The sequence below is a fragment of the Condylura cristata genome, unplaced genomic scaffold (assembly GCF_000260355.1).
Source record: "Condylura cristata isolate star-nosed mole 26May11 unplaced genomic scaffold, ConCri1.0 scaffold00002, whole genome shotgun sequence".
NCBI classification, from domain to species: domain Eukaryota; kingdom Metazoa; phylum Chordata; class Mammalia; order Eulipotyphla; family Talpidae; genus Condylura; species Condylura cristata.
The window spans coordinates 73,146,406-73,169,757 of NW_004567103.1; the positions used below are offsets into that span (position 1 = coordinate 73,146,406).

The window sequence follows — 23,352 nt, forward strand, 5'->3', positions numbered from 1 at the left end:
ATATATATATGTAATTTTTTTAATGTTGCTATCCAGGATCTTTTTTTGTGTGTAGAACTGGAGTATGCTGGGGTGGAGGGTGGTTATGGTGAGACTCCAGACGCTCCAGAGACTGAGTGAGGAGCGAAACAGGCAGATCTACTGAAATAAATACTGCTGAGGGGAACAGTGGGTGAGACAGGAGTGGTCTGCTTTGCCATGGGTTAGCTTCTATCTGGGTATCAAACTCATGCTGTATTGGTGACAGCACTAAGACTTAGCCCCTAGGCTACCAGGGAGGTCCTAAAGTACATATTTAAATATAATGTTTCACTTACATGTATGTATTGAGCTGCATTTTTCTTTATAAAAAAAAAAAAGACTTTTGCATACAGAACTGGAGTGCAGGCTAGAGGTGCACTCCAGGGGTGGGGAGCAGAATAGGCAGACTGACAAAATTCTCTGCTGAGGGGAGCAGCAGGCGAGACAGGAGTGGTCTGCAGCACCATGTGGATCACCTGTGGGGCAGGGATTGAACTTGCACCAAAGAGGTGGCAGTCAGCTTCACAGTGCTGTGCTTTTTAACCCACTATGCCACCAGGGAGGGTCCTGAGCTGCATTATTCTAAGGAAGCTATAAAAATGACCATTTAATTCTCAAAATCTGTCTATCCCCATTCTACAGATAAGGAAACAGTCATGGAGAAGTACAGTTACTTTTGCCAGGTAAGATTTAAATCCAGGCTTTCTCACTGGATGTAACCATTAAGTTTGAAGAGAAAGAAAATTTCCAGATAGGTGCTTAACCTAGAAGAGAGAGGAGAGCAGAGGAACAGGAACTTTTAAAGTGTTTCATATGTTTGTGAATCATTATATTTTCCAGGTTTCTTCACTTAAATTGTGTGGTATGTTTGAGGTTTTATATAATTTTTTATGACCTTTATATTTTTTGTTGTCATATTAGTGAATCATGTACTGATAACGTGATTGTAGATAACTCAGTTAAATATTGGGTTAATAATCACTTAGTACTTTGCAACTTCAGCTGTAGTTATAAAAGTAAGGATTCTACATACCTCCTAACAGTTCCTTGAAAATGGAGCTAGCTTGGAATTCGGTTTTTATTGTCCTTCTAAGTTCTTCATGCTGGGGATTGGACTGGAACTCCTACAGAAATTTCATCTCAGTTGCTGGCCCTCTAACCAATGACTTACTGCAGAACCTGAGTGGTCCACTGGAAAAACAGTTCTCTAACTTGGCAGCAAGGAGTGAAGACTATGTTTGTCAACAGCCACTGCCTGCTTTTCTGCCAGAATATTTTAGCAGTGTTCATTTGAGTAATATTACTCATTATAAAGTATTTCTGCCATGGGCACAACTTCTCCCAGCAGGAAACTCCAAGCACCCAGATAAGCAAATGGTACAGTGTTACCGGCTTCTCTTTGAGGCACTCAAGAAAGCGAGACTTCAGCCCCTGGTCATCCTGCACCACCGGACTCTCCCTGCCATCACTGGGAGAGAGAAGGGCCAGAGAAAGAAAATCTTCGTTGACCTCTTTAGTGACTATGCAACATTTGCCTTCAACTCCTTTGGGGATCTCGTTGATATTTGGTTCACTTTTAGTGACTTGGAGGAGGTGATAAAGGAGCTTCCTCACCAGGAATCAAGAGTTTCACGTCTCCAAACCATCACTGATGCCCATAGGAAAGTTTATGAGATTTACCATGAAAAATATGCTTCTTGGGGTGAGTACACATGATTGATGACTGACACACTGGCGGTCTTTATTTCTTACCTTACCCCATTCTCCTTAAAGCAGAAATGGGCATTTCTTTCTGTTTATCTTCAATAGTCCCATCAAATCCATTCATTAGTGAGAACTTAATATTTTATTGAAAATTACCCAGTGGAAAGAGGCAAGGGTGGTTTGGATAGTATACTGCCTAATATTCCCTTTGAGAAATATGTAGTGAAGTCAAAAGGAGAAAGACAAATTCTTATATGTAGAATATACAGAAACAAAAGGGCATAAAAAACTAAACCTAACACTAGAAATCTGACTACAGAATTGCAGCTAACAAAGGCAGAGAGGGGAATAAAAAGGGAGAGGAGACTATGGTGGAGGATTAGCGGTGCTTTGGTGGTGGGTGTCGTGTGGTTACATGTATCTGAAGAGGTGTGAATCTATACTCCTCAACTGCAAAGCAATTTACACCATCTAATTGAAGCTTACTTTCCAGCAGGGGAGACAGGCAAATATAAAGATCAAATGATATACTGATAAGTGGTATGAAGAACAGAAATGCAGTTGTCCATATTCCTACTTCATAGGTAACTTGAGATTCTGATTCAGTGAGTCTGAATCAGACTGGGTAGAACCATGACATTTGTGATCTTAATAAATTACTTAGGTAAATCTGAAGTACACCTATTTTGAGAACCAATTCTGGATTATATATGAGTTTATGCTTCTATTATATAGTGTATACATATTTGTATACATAATAGAATAGTTGCACTTAATATTCTACCTTTTATTTTCTTTATTTATTATTTTTTAAAGATTTATTTATTTATTCATATAGAACTGGGGTACAGACCAGAGATGCGGAGGGTGAGAAGATTCACCAGAGACAGAGTGGGGAGCAGAACAGGCAGATGGATGAAGTACACTGCTGAGGGGAGCAGCGGGCAGGTCAGGAGAGGTCTGCCACGCCATGTGGATCACCTCCAGGGCAGGCAGGGATCGAACTCATGTGGAAGTGACTTTAGCTTCTTAGTGCTGTGTTTTAACCCGCTGCGCCACCAGGGAGGGCCTATTCTACCTTTTAAACTTAACATTTAATGAATATATACACTCATTTTATTTAAAACTTAAAGGGTATGATTTTCAAAGGTCTCAGGTTACCATCATGCGAATAGTTTTTAAAGTTTAAAATGTTTCTGTTTGCAGTAGGTGTTGACTTAATTTTCACTATTACAATATTCCTCTTATTTTTAGTAATGTTTACTTTTCACTATTACAAACTATGTTTCAATGAGGATTTCGATAGATAAATTCTTGTTATACTATGGTGAATTCTTTCAGAGAAATTATTAGAATTGAGTTTACTAAGTACAGATGTGCATTCTTTAAGAATTGAAATCAGGGGCCCTCCCTGGTGGTGCAGCGGGTTAAAGCGCAGCACTAAGATGATAAAGTCACTTCAGTATGAGTTCGATCCCCTCCCTGGAGGTGACCCACATGGTGTGGCAGACCTCTCCTGACCCGCTGTTCCCCTCAGCAGTGTACTTTGTCAGTCAGCCTGTTCTGCTCCCCACTCTGTCTCTGGTAAATCCTCTCACCGCCCCTAAACCTCTGGCCTGTACCCCAGTTCTGTATGCATAAGTAAATAAATCTTAAGAATTGAAATCATTTTAATAACTTGTTTTCCAGGGAAGTTGTAATAGTTTATACCAATAGTTGTGAAATTGTTCTTCTGGTCACACTTGTCTGTTTTCAATGAAGTAATTATTTTTATAGTTGGTAATTTGACAGATGAAAACTGTCAAAGTTTTGTTTGTATTTGATTGTAGAGATACTAAACATATTTTCTAAGTTAAAAATAAACGTCAGGCCCTCCCTGGTGGTGCAACGGGTTAAAGCACAGCACTACAAGCTAGTCGCAGCCACTTCAGTGCAAATTTGATCTCTGGCCCAAGAGGTGACCCACATGGCGCTGCAGACCTCTCCTGACCCACTCGCTGCTCCCCTCAGCAGTGTACTTCATCAGTCGGCTTGTTCTGTTCCTATCTCTGTCATTGTGAATCCTCTCACTGCCCCTGCACCTCTGGCTTGTCTCCCAGTTCTGTACACATAAATATTTTTAAAAAAAAAAAATAAATAACATCAGACAAGGGAAGATAAAGTGTGAGTATGGAGGAAGGCCTTTACCTGGGCCAACATCTGAGCAGACAAGAAGGAAGGGAGAGCCAGCCCTGAGATATGGAGAAGAAAACTGCTGGCAGAGAGCATAGTGCAAAGCCCCTGACGTAAACCAGCAAGAAACTCCACTGGCGGGTCCTCCTTGGTGGTGTAGCGGGTAAGTCTCAGCACTAGCACCACTGGCCTGAGTATGATCCCCAGCCAGGGAGTTAAGCCACATGTGGGTTGACAGATTTCTCCTGTCTTGCCCACTTCTCTCCTCAGCAGTGTATTTCAGTAGATCCACCTTTTCTTGTCCCTACTCTGTCTCTGCTAAATCCTCTCATTTCCTCCGACCCATGCACCTCTGGCTTACACTCCACTTCTATGCATAAATGAATAAATAAATCTTTTAAAAAGAAAACAAGAAACTCCGGTGGTAGTTTGGTTAACTAGAAGTAGAGGAAGGGAGATGAGGATTTGAAACTGGGCTCTTAGAAAAGTCCATCCTTGTTCATCTAAACATTATCTTTGGGTGGGTAGGCTCATAAATGTTTGATACAAATCTGCTGGAGAAGCGCTAAGAAAAATGAACTTTGAAAGAAGGAAAGATTGAACTTGTATTATCTCAAGCAAAAGAAAATTTCTTATTTTGAGAGCAAAGTTAATAGAGTTTAAATTCTAAAATTTTGTATACATGTTTATTTAAATGTTTTGCTATTTCACTTTTAATCTTCATCAGGTTACTAAAGACTGTTGACGTCTGAGCTTTTCTTCTGTTGCTCATTCCGCCTTCATTTTGTGTTTCTTCAGTATCATCAAGTGTCTGGCCCCTGATACAATGCAAGATCCAATGGAAATTAGATTTTCATTCTTCATATTATTCTAAATGTGTTTTTTCTTTTTACTTTCAGTTTTTCTCTCCTCTCCTCCCTTATCAGCCCAAACCCATAACCTTGCTATCTTTGTTAAAAATTTTATTATTATTATTTTTTTTTTTAAAGATTTATTTATTTGTGCATACAGAACTGGGGTACAGGCCAGAGGCTCAGGGGCTGCGAAAGGCTTCACCAGAGACAGAGTGGGGAACAGAACAGGCAGATCGACGAAGTACACTGCTGAGGGGAGCAGCGGGCGGGCCAGGAGAGGTCTGCCACGCCATGTGGTCACCTCCGGGGCAGGTGGGAATCGAACCCATGCGGAAGCGGCTTTAGATTCTCAGTGCTGTGCTTTAACCCGCTGCGCCACCAGGGAGGGCCATTTTTTTTTTATTTTTAAAGATTTATTTATGCATGCATACAAGAACTGGGGCACAGGTCAGAGGTGGCGGTGGGGGATGGTGAGAGGATCACCAGAGACAGAGGGGGGAACAAAACAGGCAGATTGACCAAAATACACTGGGAAGCAGCAAGCAAGACAGGAGAGGTCTGCTATGCCCTGTGGGTGACCTCCCTGGCCAGGGATTGAACTCATGCTGCAGTGACTGCAAATATTTTCATTGCACCACCAGGGAGGCCCCCTAAAAATGTTACTAATATACGCAAAAAACAAGTTATATAACATATGCTGGATGCTGATTAAAAGCAAAATACGATGACAAATATCCATGGAATGGATATTTCACAATTACAATAGAAGAGAATAACATATCATACCAACTAGCATGACTTTAAAAAAAAACACACACACACTGTAACCAGTGTGGATGATGATGTGGAGAAACTGAAGCCCCCATACACTGTTTTTGAAACTGAATGGCAGTGCAATTGCATTGTACAGTCTGCCAATTCCCCCAAGAGTTAAACAGAGTCATCATATAAGTCTATAATTCCCCTTCTAGGTATATACCCCTGAAGGAGATGAAACAAACATATAGAGAAAAATTTGCCACAAACATCCCATAGCAACTTTATTCATAATGACTAAAAGTGGAAATCCCTAATACCCATCTAATATCAGATAAACAAAATTAGGTGTAACTATACAATAGCATATTACTCAACCATCAAAAAGAATAACTGCTACATGCCACGAGATGTGTATACCTTGAAGACATTATACTAAGTAAAAGTAACCAGTTACAAAGAACATATTATATGATCTTGTTTATATTAAATGCCTAGAAAGAGTGAATCTATAGAAAAACTAAAGTAGATTAGTGATGCCTAGGGCTAGAAGAATTAGAAATGACTGCCAATGCATATGGAATTTCTTTTGAGTGATTGAAATATTCCAGAATTAGATGGTGAAAATGGTTGTAGAGTTTTGTGAATATGCTAAAAAGTACACTGGATTATATAATTTCAAAGGGTGAATTTTATGGACTATAAATTATATTTCAATTAAAAAGTATAAATAAAGATTTGTAGGGTTTATGAAACAAAACAAAATAAACCACACCATCACCCATTTCCCCTTCTCCCACAATAGGTTATCACAATGCTAATATATTTAATTTAATTTATTTTATACAAATATTCTGTGTATCATTTATCATTTCATGACTTTTTCTTCCTATTGGTATCCACATGACTAAAGGTTCAAGGCCAAAGGTTTCATTTATTTTTTTCCCTCTTCCTGGCCAAAGGTTTTATTTTTTTTTAAATATTTATTTATTTATTGCCTGGATGAACTGGGGTGTAGACCAGAGGTGTGGGGGTGAGAGGATTCACCGGAGACAGAGTGGGAAGCAGAACAGGGAGATATATTGAAATAACACTGATAAGGGGAGCAGTGGGCAAGGAAGGAGAGGTCTGCTATACTATATATGTGTGGGTAATATGTGGATTAGCTCCCTGGCTGGGATCAAACTCAGACAATAGTGGTGAAAGTGCTGAAACTTAACCCCTGTGCCACCAGGCAAGCCTCCCACCCCCAAAGTTTTAAATTTTAATAAACTTTTTAATAATAGAAATGTCTTTGTATATAATTATGCATGTAATTATAGAAAAGCTTTATTTTTGCAAATAAAGCACATTCACCATGCTTTAAAAACATGTTGAGGAGATAAATTCCCATTTACTACAATTAGAAAATAGACAATATGAAATGAAGTTTCATAAGAATGTTTTTGTCAGAGTATGGTTTGTAGACAGTGAAATACATGTATCTTAACTTTAGTTTGATTAGTTCTAATAAAAATACATCCATGGAACCCATTCTTTTATCAAGATACAAGACATTAACTAATACCTTAGAAAATACCCTTCCTAATCAATCATATCCCTTCTTAACTTAATCCCTACCCTCCAATGAAAAGCATAAATTTACACAGTACCATTCTCAACCCATAGCAAATTCTCTACCCATAGCAATACCAAGTTTCAATTCTATACACACAAATACCTTTCCTTAACCGTATTTAGCAAACATTGTAAGACAGATTATCTTAAATCAGAACAAATACCCCTGTCCTTATAATCCCAAAGAAAATGTGAAATGCAAGCTTACAGTGAAGATAATCTAGTTTTGAGTAATTTTTTATTATTGTATTTATTATTTATTTTAAAGATTTATTTATTTATGTATACAAGAGCTGGGGTACAGGCCAGAGGTGCAGGGGTAAGAGGATTCACCAGACAGAGTGGGGAGTAGAACAAGTATATCTACTGAAACACACTGCTGAGGGGAGAAAGGAGAGGTCTGCTCTGCAATGTGGGTCACCTCCCTGGCCAGAGATCGAACTCATGCTGCAATGGCTGCAGATAGCTTCATAATGCTGTGCTTTAACCCCTTGCATCACCAGGGAGGGCCCCATTTTACATTATTTTAAAAAGTTTATTTCTTCCTTAGTTTAATGGTAGGAACATACTGGGGACATTTGGTTATTTTGTATGATATGAGAATTTCTGTAGCTTTAGTTATATTTGTTCACCTGTAACTCTGAAAAACAGCTTGCAAAGTTGAAATAATTTGGGGGTTAATTGTGCTCATGTTTCATTTCATTCTTTTAGGGATGCTACTAAGTTGAACATTCTAAAACATTAAGCAGGCAATGAGAACTTATATCTCTGTGTTTACCCGAGGTAATAGTAGACTGAAACTTGAATATCTATGGAATGTGATATAGATTTATCAAGCACAATCATTGAGTAACTGGAAAATAACTTTTATCTTATCACACAAAGACTAAATATCTCTTCTTGATATTCCCTGCTCACATGATTTCAAAGTTCCATTGTGTTTATCAAAATAATCACTTTCATAGTTGGCAGTACCTGTCAGTGGTGGTTTCATGGACTGGGAGAGTCTCCTGGTTGGGTTTTGATCGAAAGAGGGGTCATTTAGTCTTTTTTTTTTTATCTTTCTGGTTATTTAAAAATTATTTCCAGCTTTCACTCTAGTGTTACCTTATTAAGAAAACTATAAAGCAAGTGGTTTTTTTTCTGAATATGAAATGCCACTACAAAAAAAATTCTGTAAAAAATGTACAGCTTTTGGCCCTCCCTGGTAGCGCAGCGGGTTAAAGCACAACACTAAAGCCGCTTCCGCATGAGTTCAATTCCCGCCTGCCCCGGAGGTGACCACATGGTGTGGCAGACCTCTCCTGAACCGCCCGCTGCTCCCCTGAGCAGTGTACTTCATAGATCTGCCTGTTCTGTTCCCCACTCTGTCTCTGGAGAAGCCTCTCACCGCCCCTGAGCCTCTGGCCTGTACCCCAGTTCTGTATGCACAAATAAATAAATCTTAAAAAAAAAAATGTACAGCTTTTACACCTGGCATGACAGTCACAATGCAACTTTTAGTATTATTTTGGTACCTAGAGATTTGTTTAAAATCAGAACCATGAAGAAACTGCGACTTGGGAACCATGAAGAAACTGTGACTTGGGATTTCATAGTTTGAATATTTGAATGTAGATTCTGGAGTTAGTATAGTTACAAAGAAACTATACTAGTTTCAGAGAAATTACAGAAGATTTTCTTTCATAAGCATGAGCAAGTTGGTAAGAATGAGGCATGGCAGTGCAGGTTAACAGATGATGCTTGTGGTTCCTGATGTTGAGGTTGTAGAAACCATCGAAGTTGGATCAAGAAAAGAAACTGAACTCAGTTGAAGCTGTGGTGGTATAAACCAGAGCCACTCAAACTATGATCCTGGAAGCAACATCACCTGGAAACATGAAAGAAATGCAAATGTGTGCCCCCCCCCATCCTATGATAGGAATCTGGGCATCGAGCTCAGGAATCTATTTAACAAGCTTTCCAGGTGATTGTTATATGCCTTTAACGTTAAAATGCAGGGCTATAAGTAGAGACAGGCTTTCCAAGTCAAAAAAACTCCAAAGGTGGTTGCTGAAGCTGAGTTGGTTTGAGTGAGAAGACAAGACTAAAAATACAAAAAATTAAAACAATATCAGCAATAGGTAAGTGAAGTTATGAGGATAATAAGCTCTGGGTAGAAAGACACAGGAGAGCCTTCACATAACTCAGAAGTTTTACTGAATGTTGAGCTTCTCTATTAGGTATTGTTTATGCTCAGTTTAGAAGAGAGCAAGGTCAAGTATTTATAGAATGAACTTTGTAAAAGTGGGGCCTGTCCCCTACTGGGTAGAATTGAACCTCTGAAGAGTCAAAGAGAGTAACAGAAGATGTTACTGTACATAATCTTATTAAGTTTGTACTATTAACAAAGAGTACATAATTAGAATAGATTTTAGTGGATCCTTCCTGGTGGCGCATGGAGTTAAAACGCAGCACTGTGAAGCTATCTGCAGCCACTGTGGCTCTAGTTTGAACCCCCACCAGGAAGTTGACCCCCATGGTGCAACAGCCCTCTCTCCTGTCTCACCCACTTCTCCCCTCAGCAGTGTATTTCAATAGATCTGCCTGTTCTGCTCCCTACTTTGTCTCTGGCGAATCCTCTCACCAGTTTTTTTTTGTTTTTTTAAGATTATTTATGTATACAGAACATGGAGCACAGGGGCAGTGAGAGGATTCACTAGAGACAGTAGGGAGAGAACAAGCAGATCCCCAAAGTACGCTGCTGAGGGGAGCAGTTGGTGGGTCAGGAGAGGTCTGCTGCACCATATGGGTCACCTCCCTGGCCAGGGATCAAACTTGGCTGAAGAGACTGCAGCTAGCTTTGCTGTGCTGCACTTTAGCCCATTGCGCCACCAGGGAGGGTACTTGCACCCCAGTTCTTGCATGCTTAAATGAAAAATAATTAAATTTAAGCAACTGAAGATTAGGGCTCCCCAAGATGTTTGGAGGAGGTCTTCCCAAGTATTGCCATCTGGTCTTGGGGATTATTTCAAGATGAGGCCAGTCAGTGTCCTGCAGAATCACAAAGAAATTTTGCTACCCCCTTAACCTAAAAGAAGGAAAATTAGGGTCTTATCCAGGACTAGGCTTGTTACCAGAAATAGTCTTCCTATCTGAATAGTCAGTCTATACGGCAGACATCTCTTTACAGAGCTGTGGGGTAAGTGAATTGATCAGGCTTTTTAGGCCTATTAGTGTTTGTGGCTATCACCTGCAGCCTTGATCATGTTGATGCAGAGAAGCATGGTTGTGGGGCACGTGTGCCTGATTGTGGAGAATGGGTGTGCACACCTGTACCTAGCGGGCCTGAATATAAGGGCCTTGTTGCTCAGCGATGAGGCGGGGAGGACAGCTGTGAGAGGCATGTCTGCAGAAGAGGCCAGAGGAGAGAACACGAGAGGGAGCCAGGAAAAGAGTAAGGCGAGGAGAGAACACGAGAGGGAGCCAGGAAAAGAGTAAGGCTTCATGGGGGTGTTGGGAGGCTCCATTGCCTTCAGAGCCTCCCAGTCCCCCTTTCCTTCCACTCTGCCTTGCCAGCCTGCTGGCTTGCTGTCACAAGAACATACTGTTTTCTTCCTCTCTCCCTGAATCCTAGGCCCCTTTTTCTTTTCCTACCTCATTTTGCCCCATTGGCTTTGGAATCTACATGTGTATATAGGTTCTTTTTGTGTAATTAATCTTTCCTCCTATAAATCTGTCTCATACTGATTTGATTATTAGATCAGTCTGAGAAGAAACTGGGATGAGGGGAGGTTTTCCCTCCTTCCTAACACTCAACACTATTGGTGTAGCGTATAATTCTTTGCAGATGGTTTCATTTCTAAGAAATGCTTATTCTAAGAGTGTTAAATGTATTGAAGAGAAGAAGTTGAATACTGAAATAGTCTTGGCAATTTGTTTTAGAAGAGATTCTTGATCCATAACTCAAAACTTCTGAAGTGTTGCATCAAAATGTGCATTTAAAAAAATAGGAGATTCAGATGCTTGGCCAAATTTAGAAACAACTAGGAGACAAGCATAGGTATAAACCAATTTCTTCCTTTTTTCATTTCTGAATATTTTTGGCTCAGATAAATGCTTCTATACTTCCTTCAAGTTTACACTTATGTTTTAGATCCCTCCTTCCTGTCTTTTTCTCCTTGGTGCCTCCCCACTATAAAATTTTTCTTTGGCCCCTTGATTGAAATCCATATATCCAGTAATTTCCCTTCATTTGAGTGCAGTTACCTGTCTCTAGTCCTGCTTGTTGATTTTATGCCACATTCTTTCAAAAGGCTGTGACTTGCTCTGCATTTCCTAGGTTCCCAATTTCAGGGAAAGACTGACTCTGCTGTTTAAAAAGTTGTCAAAGATACTAAATATGAATTTCAGTGGTTCTTTTCCCACTCTTGGTTGTGTATAGTCCTACAATCTTACAGTTGAGTCTCAAACTCTGGTTCAGTTCATTTCTTGTCTAATGTTTCCAAATCACAGATCTGAGAAATTTCGGTACACCCAGGTCTAAACTTGCCATTTGGAGGGATTAAAGAAATATTTAAGTTTTGATCCCCAAACAACATACAATCTAGTGCAAAGTAAAGATTGATACACTTCAAAGACCTACATAGTGAAACAAATTGCTGAGGAGTCCCAAGTCCACAGCATTGTTGCTTAAATTGTGGTCTGAAAATCACTACATTAGAAGCACCAGGGAGCTTGTTAAAATACACTTGCATATGGATCAGCAAGGCAGGTGATCCCAACGCACATAAGTTTGAGTGCCACTGTAAGGTGACTGTCATGTACCTTCCTTTTCCCACAATGCAGTGATGGTGTACTGATATTTGTACAGTGAATAATTACCAGTAATTACTCCTTGAGAGCACCTTGCCTTTATTTTTAAAGATTTATTTATTTATGCATACAGAACTGGGGTATGGTGCAGGGGTGAGAGGATTCACCACAGAGTGGGAAGCAGAACAGGAGATTGACTGAAACACACTGCTGAGGGGAGCAGCGGGCAAGACAGGAAATGTCTGCTGCACCACGTGGTTCAGCTCCCTGGCCAGGCATCGAACTTGTGCTTCAGATAGCTTCATAGTACTGAGACTTCACCCCTTGGGCCACAGAGAGGCCCTGTAGGAAACATTCTCTAAAGTGACTTTTAAAAGTCACTTTGAGTTTTGTAATTTCAACTAGGGTAAAGTTGTGAGTGATTTCTTCAGAAATCCTTTATTTTTATGTTATTGTTAAAGATTTATTTGTACATATAGAACTGGGTACAAGCCAGACGTGCGGGAATTAGAGGACTCACCAGAGATAGAGTGGGGAGCAGAACAGGCAGATTAATTTAGTACACTGCTGAGGGCAGCAGTGGGTGAGACAGGAGAGGTCTGCCACAGGCTATGTGGGTCACCATCTTGGCTGTGGATGGAACTGCAGTAGCTGCAGATTAGCTTCACAGTGCTGTGCCTTAATCCTTTGCAACACAAGGAGGGCCCAGAAGTCCCTTTTTGAAGTCAGTGAGTGGGCCTTCCTGGTGGCGCAACGGGTGAAGTGTGCCACAGCTGCTTTAGCACGAGTTCCCATCACCAGCCAGGGAACTGACCCACATTGCGCAGCAGACCTCTCCTGACCCACCCGCTGCTCCCCTCAGCTGTGTGCTTCTCAGTTGGCCTGCTTCCCACTCTGTCTCTGGTGAATTCTCTCCCTGCCCCTGTACCTCTGGCCTGTCCTCAGGTTTTGTATGCGTAAATAAATGAAGTCAGTGAGCTATGAATAGAAAGGGCAATAGGCAATGAATTCCCCACGCTGCTTCCCTCACCACAGCCTCTTGGCTTGCTCATCTGCTCCTTAGCTTAACCTTTCCTTTTGTTGGTTTCAGGTGGAAAACTGTCTGTGGTCCTACATGTTGAAGCTGTCTCAGAGTTCCTGCTAGAACCGTCCACGTCTGCACTTGCCAAGGTGATGACAACCCAAAGAAACAGTTATGAGGAAAGTTATGGTTTTGATTTTATTTGTTTTAAAAGATTTATTTTAGCATGAGGAGGAGAGTCACGAGAGACAGAACAAGGAACAAAACAGGCAGGCTGATGAAGTATACTGCTAAGGGGAACAGTGGGTAGGTCAGGAGAGTTCTGCCAGTTGTGATTTTAATTTTAAAAATGAGAACTTTTTGTCTTTGGCTTGACATTTTTATATAGTTCATTCATCTGAGTAGTATCATTGCACTAGGTTCATGATTACTCTAAAAACAAAATCTGATTACTTGTAGCTCCAGCTATTGCTTTGTCAAGTGTCAGCTTTTTCCTACATAATCAAATGCCTCTGTTAGCTCTGAATTTAAGATTCCAAAAATAGCTTATTGGAATTAGAGCATAAAGAGGTTTTTTTCTTTTTTTAAATAATGTTCTCTCCAGTGTACCCATGTTGGATTACAGCTCCTCTAAACACAACTGTTAAGGTGTAATTTTAATAAGAGTTATGAAAACATCTCAAAGTAAACAGCTTTGACCCTTGTAATGTTGAATGCTAGGCAGTGTAGAAAAACAGAAAAAGTACGTTTTGTACTCTGTGCTGTGATGGAGGTCCCATAAGTCATGGTCCATGTCTTCATAATTACTAGCTCAAGAACTTAAAATTCATGAGTGATAAGGTCGTGAATAATCAGCTCAAGACTGATTATATGGCAAGAATGCCATCTAAATTAATTTACAAGGGGCAATAACTGCTATCAGGTATGAACTCAAGAGACCAAAGTGCTGATCAGAAAAGTGCTTGTTGAGCAATAGTCTTTGAACTGGTATCTTTGCCCCAATCTATGCCATGGCTCATCTTCCAAAAGCAACTTTGGTCAATTTCCTGTTTGGAAGCAACACTGCCCTGAACTGGAACAGATTGCTAGGGCTCTTATTTATAGAAACCCTCTCCCACTCCCACTCCCACTGAATCTGTATGCTGTGCTTTCTTTTTTCCAAAAAGATTCATGCATACAAGAACTGGGGTACAGGCCAAGGTACAGAGAAGATTCACCAGACAGAGTGGGTAGCGGACAGGAGGACTGACTGAAAAACACTACTGAGGGGAGCAGCTGGAGGGTCAGGAAGGGTCTGTCATACCATGTGGTTCACCTGCCTGGCTGGGGATCAAACTTGTGCTGCAGTGGCTGTGGATAGCTTCATAGTATCGCTTTAACCCATCGCACCACCAGGGAGAGCCTGATGTACTTTCTTACTGCTCCCCTACATTCCATACTTGATGCCTTTCCTGTCCTTAACTTCCTCAAATGATTTCTAACAGAATTCTCCTATTTTTAATATTCAATGAATGTGCTCTTCATCAGTAGACCTTGCCTAATAATATTCCTTTGCTCAACTGATGCATTATCTCCAGCTGGAGCCTTTCGATTACATACAGTTCCTAAACTTTAATATATATCAGAATCACCTGGAGAGCTAGCAAAGCACACAGAGGTCAATGCTTACTGTGGAGGGTTAGTCCTGGACTCTCAAGGCTACCTAAGTCCCCAGGTGACTAGTCCCCACTGAGGTTTGAGAACCACTGATGTGGATTTTTCTTACAGCACTTCTGATTCCCTATTTTGATGGATTTACTATCTTTATCTTTAAATGTGAAATTTCACCCACTTTTCCCAGCATCATGACTTTTGGATGTAGGAACACAAAGACCTTGTGTTGCAAGGGATTGAAAAGCCAAAGCAAATGCTGAGAGGGTGGTTGGGTGAAGGTTGAAGGGATAACTTGCCAAAGTGGAGTACCTTTGTGGAATGTTTGGTAGACAGTGAGGACGGCTCGATAAAGCCAAGGGATCCAGTGATGAGTCAGTATCTAAGTGTAATTGGTAGCCACCAGATCCCGTTAGATGTGGTTTTGGTCCTGAGGTAACAGGTGGTGGGATAGAAATGGAGCGGTCAGCAAGGTTTGTTAAGAGAAGTGAGTAGGGTATCACAATGGTACCTGTGCTTAGACTGACTAAGAGTTTTAGATCGGAGCATATGTAGGCCAGACACAAGAGGGGAGTCTTTAACTAGAGCATATGTAGGCCAGACACAAGATGGGGATATCAAAGACTACAACCATAACAGCTATGTTACAGAATAGAATGGTCAGTAAGGAGCCAACTGTGGTGGACTTTGACCTCTCATTTGAAAGCCAGTGATGATAGCCTACAACTAAACCAAAATGCTGAAAGAACCCAAGTGGGGTCAACAGAGATGACTGTAGGGTCAATTAATGAATGCGGGCTCCTCTGCTGCCATCCTAGTAGAGTGAGTGGTTGAGGAGGGTGCTGTGGGGCAGCTCTGACCTCTGACTTCCTTCTTAGTGCTCACCTGCTGGTTGGGAACCCACCATTTCTGACATACAGTACTTCACTCACTCATGTAGTTACTTACATTTATTGAATACTTACTGTTTGCCAAGCACCTTGCTGAAAACAGTTGATGTATTTCCAACAATAGGCACATCCACATACAAATCTCATTCAAATCAGTTTCTCTTCTACCTGCTTTTCTTTTGGAAAATCCCATTTTGGAATATTTGGTTGTTGTTTTTAAGATTTATTTATTTATGCATACAGAACTGGGGTATAAGCCAAAGGTGCAGGGGTGGGAAGGGGATTCACCAGAGACAGAATGGGGAGCAGAGCAGGCAGATTGACTGAAGTACACTGCTGAGGGAAGCAGCAGGCGGGTCAGGAGAGGTCTGCCACGCCATGTGGGTCACCTCTGAGGCAGGGATCAAACTCATGCTGAAGCAGCTTTAGCTTCATAGTGCTGCGTTTTTAACCCGTTTTGCCACCAGGGATGGGCCCCACTTTGGAATAGGGGGAGAAACGAGAATATTTCTGAATAGTTCATTGCCTTGAAATTGCTTCTGCTCTAACAACTATTTACTTATTTCTAGGATGCAGTCGATTTCCTCTCTCTTGATTTATCATATGAATGCCGAAGTGAGGCAAGTTTATCAGAGAAGCTGAGCCAATTGCAGGTAATTTGAGCTACCTATATTGATGATGAATGCTGAGGGTTCCTGAGAGCATTTTAGACACTTGTTGCTTTGGCTAATGTATATAAATTGAACTTCCACCAGTCAGCAAACCTGCCAGGTTGCATCTGAGGAGGTTTTCATCCAAAACCTGAGGGAGCAGTGGGAGACTAAGCAGCCTCTGTGAGGAAGGCTAGGGTAATGAGGGTCAGCCTATTAAGGTACACACATGGGTCTTTGCTCTTTTCTGTAGAAATCTACTGAGAATCAAAATTTCAATGTTAACTTCTGAGTTTTGAGAAGGCATTTCATGTTTGGTGGTGATAGATGAATAATAATGGAACATACTTAATGCCACTCAATTATACAGTTAGAGGTAGCTAAGAAGGCCAATTTTACCTAGATCTATTAAATCAGATCCCCTCTATCAGGTCCTTATAACTTCAGGCCCCTTCTTCCTGTCTCTGGTATTATTTTGCTCAAGCCTGGTGATTGTGATTCCATAGAGAAAGTATGTTAGGTAGACACCTAAGTGTTCTACTAAGTGTTAGCTTTCTTTCATGTGTTTAGTCATTGCTGTGCAGATTGCTTATTTTCCTGTAATTCTTATCATTCCCCCATCTTGTGGCACCATTTTCCCATCTCCTGACAGAGTATAGCTGATTATATACACAGTGGTTGCTCTCCAGACCTCCCTAGCACTAGTCCTACATTTATGTCTCAAGAGTTGCCTTTGTTCCAGTCTCTCAGATGCCTGCCACTAGAATTTATCCATGCCTTATTCATACCTCTGTAGGTTTAGGTGCAACACTCTCCCCTCTGCACTCAATTCTCTGCCTTCAAGGAAGGCAGGTCGAGTAGCCAGTAGTGTCTGACTCCTGGTATTGAAATCTACCACCTCCACCACGGAGGATGGGTTGTCAAAGGAATTACCAATTTAAACACCAAATTCACCAATGCCAAGTTAGCATTGCTTGGTGGGACCTCCATTTTATCCAATGAAGGAAGTTTGAAGTGTTCACATTAGCGTTAGCCCTGAAGTGTATATTTGACCTTTATGATCCCCATGTTTTGGTTTTCAGGTGACCCATGTTTATACTTCTTTTGTTACTATAAAAATGGTCTAATCAAAGGAAGCAGATGTATTCCTGAGACATTTGGGTAATAGCGACTATAATTTTAGTGCCTGTTCTAAATCTATACCAGGCACTGTGTGGAGCTCTTTATTATTTTTGCCCCTGGTAGCACAATCCATGACATAATGAAATGTGACTAAAGTCAGACGCCTGGTTATGGAAGCAAGGCTTTCTCATTGTAAGCTCCAAAGCAAACATGACTTCAAGGTTTTGAGGACATTTTAACAAAGCTAACAAATCACATGTGATTTTAGTTATTTGTATAAACTTTCTCACCCAAATCTGAACTTGCTTGTAACCTACAGCTTGTGCTTATGGGTTTGCTGTCGAAATTTCTGGATCTTAAATAACACTATAGTGCCTTCAGGTCCTGCTGGCACATGTTACAACTAAATGTGCTTTTTGTCTTCCTCAAAGAATTAAACCATAGCTTCTTCCTATAATGGGTTCAGATACCATTGACTTTTTAAAACTAAGTTAGATATCTCTGGCATGTCTTAGAGGCAGTCAGAAGAATGGTGACTGGATTTTTGCTTCAGGATGTGCATTACAACTCTTTCCCATTTACATCAAAACATATTCGAGTGGATGGGAACTATAGTGGCCAGTTAGCCAAAGGATAAAACCTTCCTGGACAAACATAACCGTCTACTACACTCTGTAATTGTTCTTTAGTTTTAATTCCTTAGGTAGGAATTGTATTCTAGGTGTTGCTCTTAACAACTTACATGCAGCTCTAAAGATCCATCATGAATACTCTAGTCACACAGCAGTGAAAACGGAGCTGCAACAGAAACTGCCTTCTTTGTACTGGTAGACAGGTAGCACATAGTTAACACCTGGAACGGGAAGAACAGCTGTATTTCCCCCAAGGATGGAAGGAAGACTGACTGCTTTCCACAGGACCCGGAGTTGAGCTGCCCATAACTTCATTGGCACATACTCTCCCTCCTTATCTCCTCTTGCAGTGGTCTCACCCTTCAGCTGTGAGGGAAGCGCGTGAAGACAGGGCAGGGAGTTGCCCACCTGGTGACAGGCAGGACATAATGGGGACTTCAGGGGCCCTTCTTGTACACAGGCCAGCCACTATGTATGAAAGGAGCATGCTCTTGGTTCTCTGAAGGTGCCATTCTGGATGGCTTGACTATCTTCTGTTGATGCAGTACAGGGAAAGGACAAGACTGTGGAGCTGAAACTCCACTGCTGAGATTCTGAGTGACTTACTCGGCTTCTCAGAAGCTGACGGTACCTCATGTAATAAGGAGGGATATTGTTTTGTTTTGTTTTTAAAGATTTATTTATTCATACAGAACTGGGGGACAGGCCAGAGATGTGGAGGGTGAGAGGATTTACCAGAGACAGAGTGGGGAGCAGAACAGGCAGATCGACGAAGTACACTGCTGAGGGGAGCAGCGGGCGGGTCAGGAGGTGTCTGCCGTACCATGTGGATCTCCTCCGGGGCAGGCGGGAATCGAACTCATGCGGAAGTGGCTTTAGCTTTAACCCGCTGTGCCACCAGGGAGGGCCAGGAGGGATATTGTTAACAGGCAACTGAATGTAAAGAATGTGCCTGCCTCATTTATAAGTAGTTGCTATTGGTATTGGTATCTCATTGGCCTTTAAGCCCTGCAAGGAGGAAAAAGTTAGTGTGAAAAATGATCCAATCCATTCTCCCCAAAGAAAATAATTTTAAAGACCTATCATACAACAGATCAAAGTAGAGCTGTTTCTTTTGACAGTGAAATAGCTAGAATTGGAAGGGAAAATTTTATTTGTCCTGATTTTAATGAAAGCAACTCACTTAAATGTTTTATTATGGGACATGTCAAATATATTAAAGGTAGAAAGAAAATCATAATGTAACCCCTTGAAACCATTGCCAGCTTCAAAACTATCAGCTCCTGGCTGGCTTTGTTTCATCCATATGCTGCCTTTCCCCTCCATAACCAGATTGCTTTAAAACAAATTTCAAACAGCCATAAATACCATGATGGTCACATCTTGATGAAGCTGCTTGTAGTAACACATTCTCTGACATGAAGTCCCTGGTTCTAACACAGTGCCTAACCGTGATACAGCAGGTGCCTCGTAGCCTGAGGTGGAGCTACAGGGGAACTTGTCTCTAGTGGGACTGAAGGGGAGGGTGACCTATGTTATTCAAAAGTGTGGTACTTCACTTGAGTGTCAGTTTTCTTTACTGAGATAACTAGTTATCTCCAAAGTCAGAGTCAGTTGTTGTAGGCTTTTGAAAGTCTGTTATCAAAATACTTATTCTGGGTACTTTCAGTTCACTTGCTGGTGTTTCTTTTTCAGACTGTTGAACCGAAAGTGAAAATTTTCATCTTTAATCTCAAAGTGCAGGACTGCCCCTTCACCAGAAAAAAGCCAGCCAGGTTGCTTGTCAGCCTTCTTAAAGGTGAGTGAACCACTGATAGAGAGATTTAGCCATGTTTATTATGCTGACTTGCGGGGTGGCAGTATGAGTAGCTCCAAGGGGAGGAGCGACCAGAGGAGTATTACAGGTTCCATGTCCCTTGACATCCCATTAACAGTCTTCTGGTCATTTTGGCTCACAAAGAGAGGATCTATACAAGGATTCCTCCATTTACGGAGATTAGGCCACGAGGCCTCTGCTCTCCAAGTGGATGCATGGAGACTGCTCCTGGCTGCTGTTCTTTCCACTACCTCTCCCTCCAGTCAACTCTGCAGCCTCTTTCTCCTTACTTCAGCAGGGGCAGATACTTGCTACACATGGCAGGAAGAGGCCAATGACAAGTTCCAGGATGAACTAGTAATACTTAGTCCAGTCAGATTATTTATTAAATTTCTTCTCTTACAGCAACAGATAAAAACCAAATGCTCATCATTGGCTCTGATATCAGTACATTCTTGAGCTGTTCATCAAGTTTGAAAAAAAGGTAATGTTACATTTCCTGTTGAACTACCAACAGAGTAGTCTTTCCCATTGGGGTGACCTCGTTGGGGTGTTGTCATTCACCTCAGGGGTCAAGGAATTTATTGTGGTCATTCTACAGATGAGAGATGAAAGGTCAGTGGACAGGATGGAGTGAGACTCAGGCCCAACATGGTTGTGCATTCTTAACCTGTCACCTGCGTCCAAGTGCATCCACCTAGCAGAGTTGGAATTTGAACCCCCCACCTTCTAGTTAAAGATCTTATTGGAGGGCCCTCCCTGGTGGCACAGTGGGTTAAAGCACTGCACTGAGAAGCTTAAGCCACTTCCCCATGAGTTCGATCCCTGCCTGCCCCGGAGGAGATCCACATGGCATGGCAGACCCCTCCTGACCCGCCCACTGCTCCCCTCAGCAGTGTACTTCGTTGATCCGTTGATCTGCCGGTTCTGCTCCCTGTTCTGTCTCTGGTGAATCCTCTCATCCTCCGCATCTCTGGCCTGTACCCCAGTTCTATATGAATAAATAAATCTTAAAAAAAAAAAAGATCTTATTGGAGATAGAGCAGGCTGGATTAAAGACAGATAGTGCCATCCCACAGAATTTCCATAAGCTGAGTAAGAGAGGTGAACTCTCTGCCTCCATTTCCCCATGAGAAATGTGAAGCTTCTTTTCTACAATGAGATAGCTGGGAAAGTCAGAAGTCTAACTTCTGTGTTCTCAGGTCAGAGATTTTATTTTATCTATTTACTTATGCATACAAGAACAGGGGTATAGGCCAGTGACATGGGGTGGGGGCAGTGAGAGGATTCACTAGAGACAACTTGGGGAGAAGAACAGGCTGATCTACTGAAACACACTGCTGAATGGGGGAGCTGTGGGCAAAACAAGAGAGGTCTGCTGCACCAAGTGGGTTAATTCCCTGGCCAGAGATCGAACTCATGTTGCAATGACTGGCAATAATTTGGTAGTGCTGAGACTTTAATCACTGCGCCATCAGGGAGTACCTAGAAGCTCCCCTTTCTATGGAGATTACACTATCACAGTTATTCCCATAGCTGCATCACTCTCAGATTCCTATGTCCAAGTTTTTTTCAGATGAGCAAGGAAAAGGTAAAGGGGGATTATCATGGGGAATTTGCCAGAACTTGACCTCTCCATGGTGTTTTACACGGAGGCTTATGAACCTTGCATTAAAGGAAAACAGAGGCTGGAGGCAATCATTTGGCTTCCCAGACTTCAGCTGCAGTTCACTTTATATTTCACCTCTGACATTTCTGCTGCAGCTCTGTCCAGGGCATAAATTTCAGTTTTCCTTGAACTGTGAACTTTTATTTCCTAAAACTTGGCAGCCCCACCTTTGCCTGTTGGGATTCTCTCAATCCACATCAATTCAGCAATTTAGTTCAATAGGCTTCAAGCTGAGCTGCTACCTTGTGTAGGATTTGTAGTGGGAAGATGAACAGTGTGGTCAGCAGGTAGATCAGGCTGTCTCCAAGCCACACATGCAGACAGCTGGGGAGTGCTGGACTTTCTGTACAATGACAGAGTACCCTGAGCGTTCAATGATTACAAAACCATAAGATGACATGTCTAGGTCAGCCCCAAGGGCCTCTAACATCTTGACGTTGTGATACCTTGCCTATAGCCAAGGTCCATAACATTAAAGTGATGACCAGAAGCCTCACTCATATGGACATTGAGTGAGGACAACTCCTCAGGTAGAGGACAGGAGAGGAGACTTCCAAAAGGAATAACAATTATTTTTTCTTGAGACATTTAGACTTCACAGGGGTCCATAAGTGATGAAAACCAGTGATAATAAGCACAGCTTCCAGAGGGAAATAGAGCATGATGTGGAGTGCTCTGGGTCTGTTTAAAGTGTGTGTGGAGGAAGAAGTGGGTGGGTACCAGGAGGGCTGATCATGGATTGAGGCTCCTGTACTAAATCTCTCCCCAAATTAAGCAGTGCTGGGACTTGTAGTGCCAAGGCCTCTACAGCAAGTTTTATTTCATGCAGGGCTATTTCTTCATGGCCTCTTTTCTGCAAGCCAAAGCTTGAGTATTCAGGTCAGGCAGTTTGGGTCAACAGCTGAGGTAGCTGGTGCCCATTCTGATTGTACACCAGAACCATGTATGTGTTTGGATAATCCTCAGCTTTAGGTTGTTTCCCCTCTTCACTACTAGAATAGATAGAGAGGGGTGATGCTTCCTAAAACGGGAGGTACTTAGTGTTGGGAGGCCCGCAGAGGGAGACCCCTCTAAATGCGCCTGTCACTTCTACCAGTTCTGTACTGAGCCAACCTGGTTGGTGTGTGATCTGCTCACCACGTGATGGCCCTGTGGCTATGCGATACTCTTACACTCCACCCCTGCCTCCAGTGTGTGGTTCTTTTCTCCAGACAACACACTCTTTGGCCAACCCTTCCTCTAGGTTGTCCTCTCTGGCATAACTGCTGCACTCTGTGGCATGGGGCTTTCCAGCCTGCAGGGCATGCATGACTCAGATTAAGAAATCAATTTAGAGTTTGATTTGAAATGTCAAAGAACCAACATTTTCTGAACAATAGGAAAGAAACTAGACTATAATAGAAAAATATTGACTTCATTATATATTAAGAATAGTATTTTGTTTTATTTCTGATATTTCCTATTTCTGAAATAATAGAACACAAAATATATATGGGCACATAAATGTCTGCACATTTACATAATACAAGATAATCTGTGTTAAAAACAGGCTTCTACTACTTGTAAGTTATGTGATCAAAGAAAAGTTCTAATTAAAAAAATCAACAGGATATGAATTGATAAACATAGAAATGTCTAAAGAGGAGGAGAGTGAGGATGAACATCAGGAATCCTAGCTGTTATCTTTTTTTTGTCATCTCTAACTTATACCTCACGTGCCAGGATGGAAGCTTGAGTTTCTGCCATTATGTCCTTAATCCAGGCAGCATGAAGAAGAGGTTGTAACCAGGGTTGACATTTGACTGTGACACATCAGCAGAGCTATTATTGTACTAGTGCTTCTGCACTTGGTGATTGTAGAGTGACTTCCTAAATGCACAGAAGTTACACATTTAAGTCTTCATCTGCAAGTTGAAAATAAGTAACTAGAATAACTATTTTATATTTTGAAAATTAAGTGAGTGGGCCTCCCTGGTGGAGCAAG

At 41.6% G+C, this 23,352-nt stretch overlaps 1 protein-coding gene across 1 annotated transcript in view; it reads left to right on the forward strand.

Moving 5' to 3' along the window:
• The first annotated feature begins 1,074 nt into the window (after positions 1-1,074).
• LCT (lactase) overlaps positions 1,075-23,352 on the forward strand; it is a 47,764-nt gene continuing 25,486 nt past the window's right edge. Inside the window, exons 1-5 of the mRNA XM_012725638.1 lie at positions 1,075-1,723; positions 13,009-13,088; positions 16,049-16,132; positions 19,579-19,681; positions 20,105-20,183. Coding sequence (XP_012581092.1) covers positions 1,075-1,723; positions 13,009-13,088; positions 16,049-16,132; positions 19,579-19,681; positions 20,105-20,183 — 995 coding nt within the window. The remainder of the gene's footprint in view (positions 1,724-13,008; positions 13,089-16,048; positions 16,133-19,578; positions 19,682-20,104; positions 20,184-23,352) is intronic.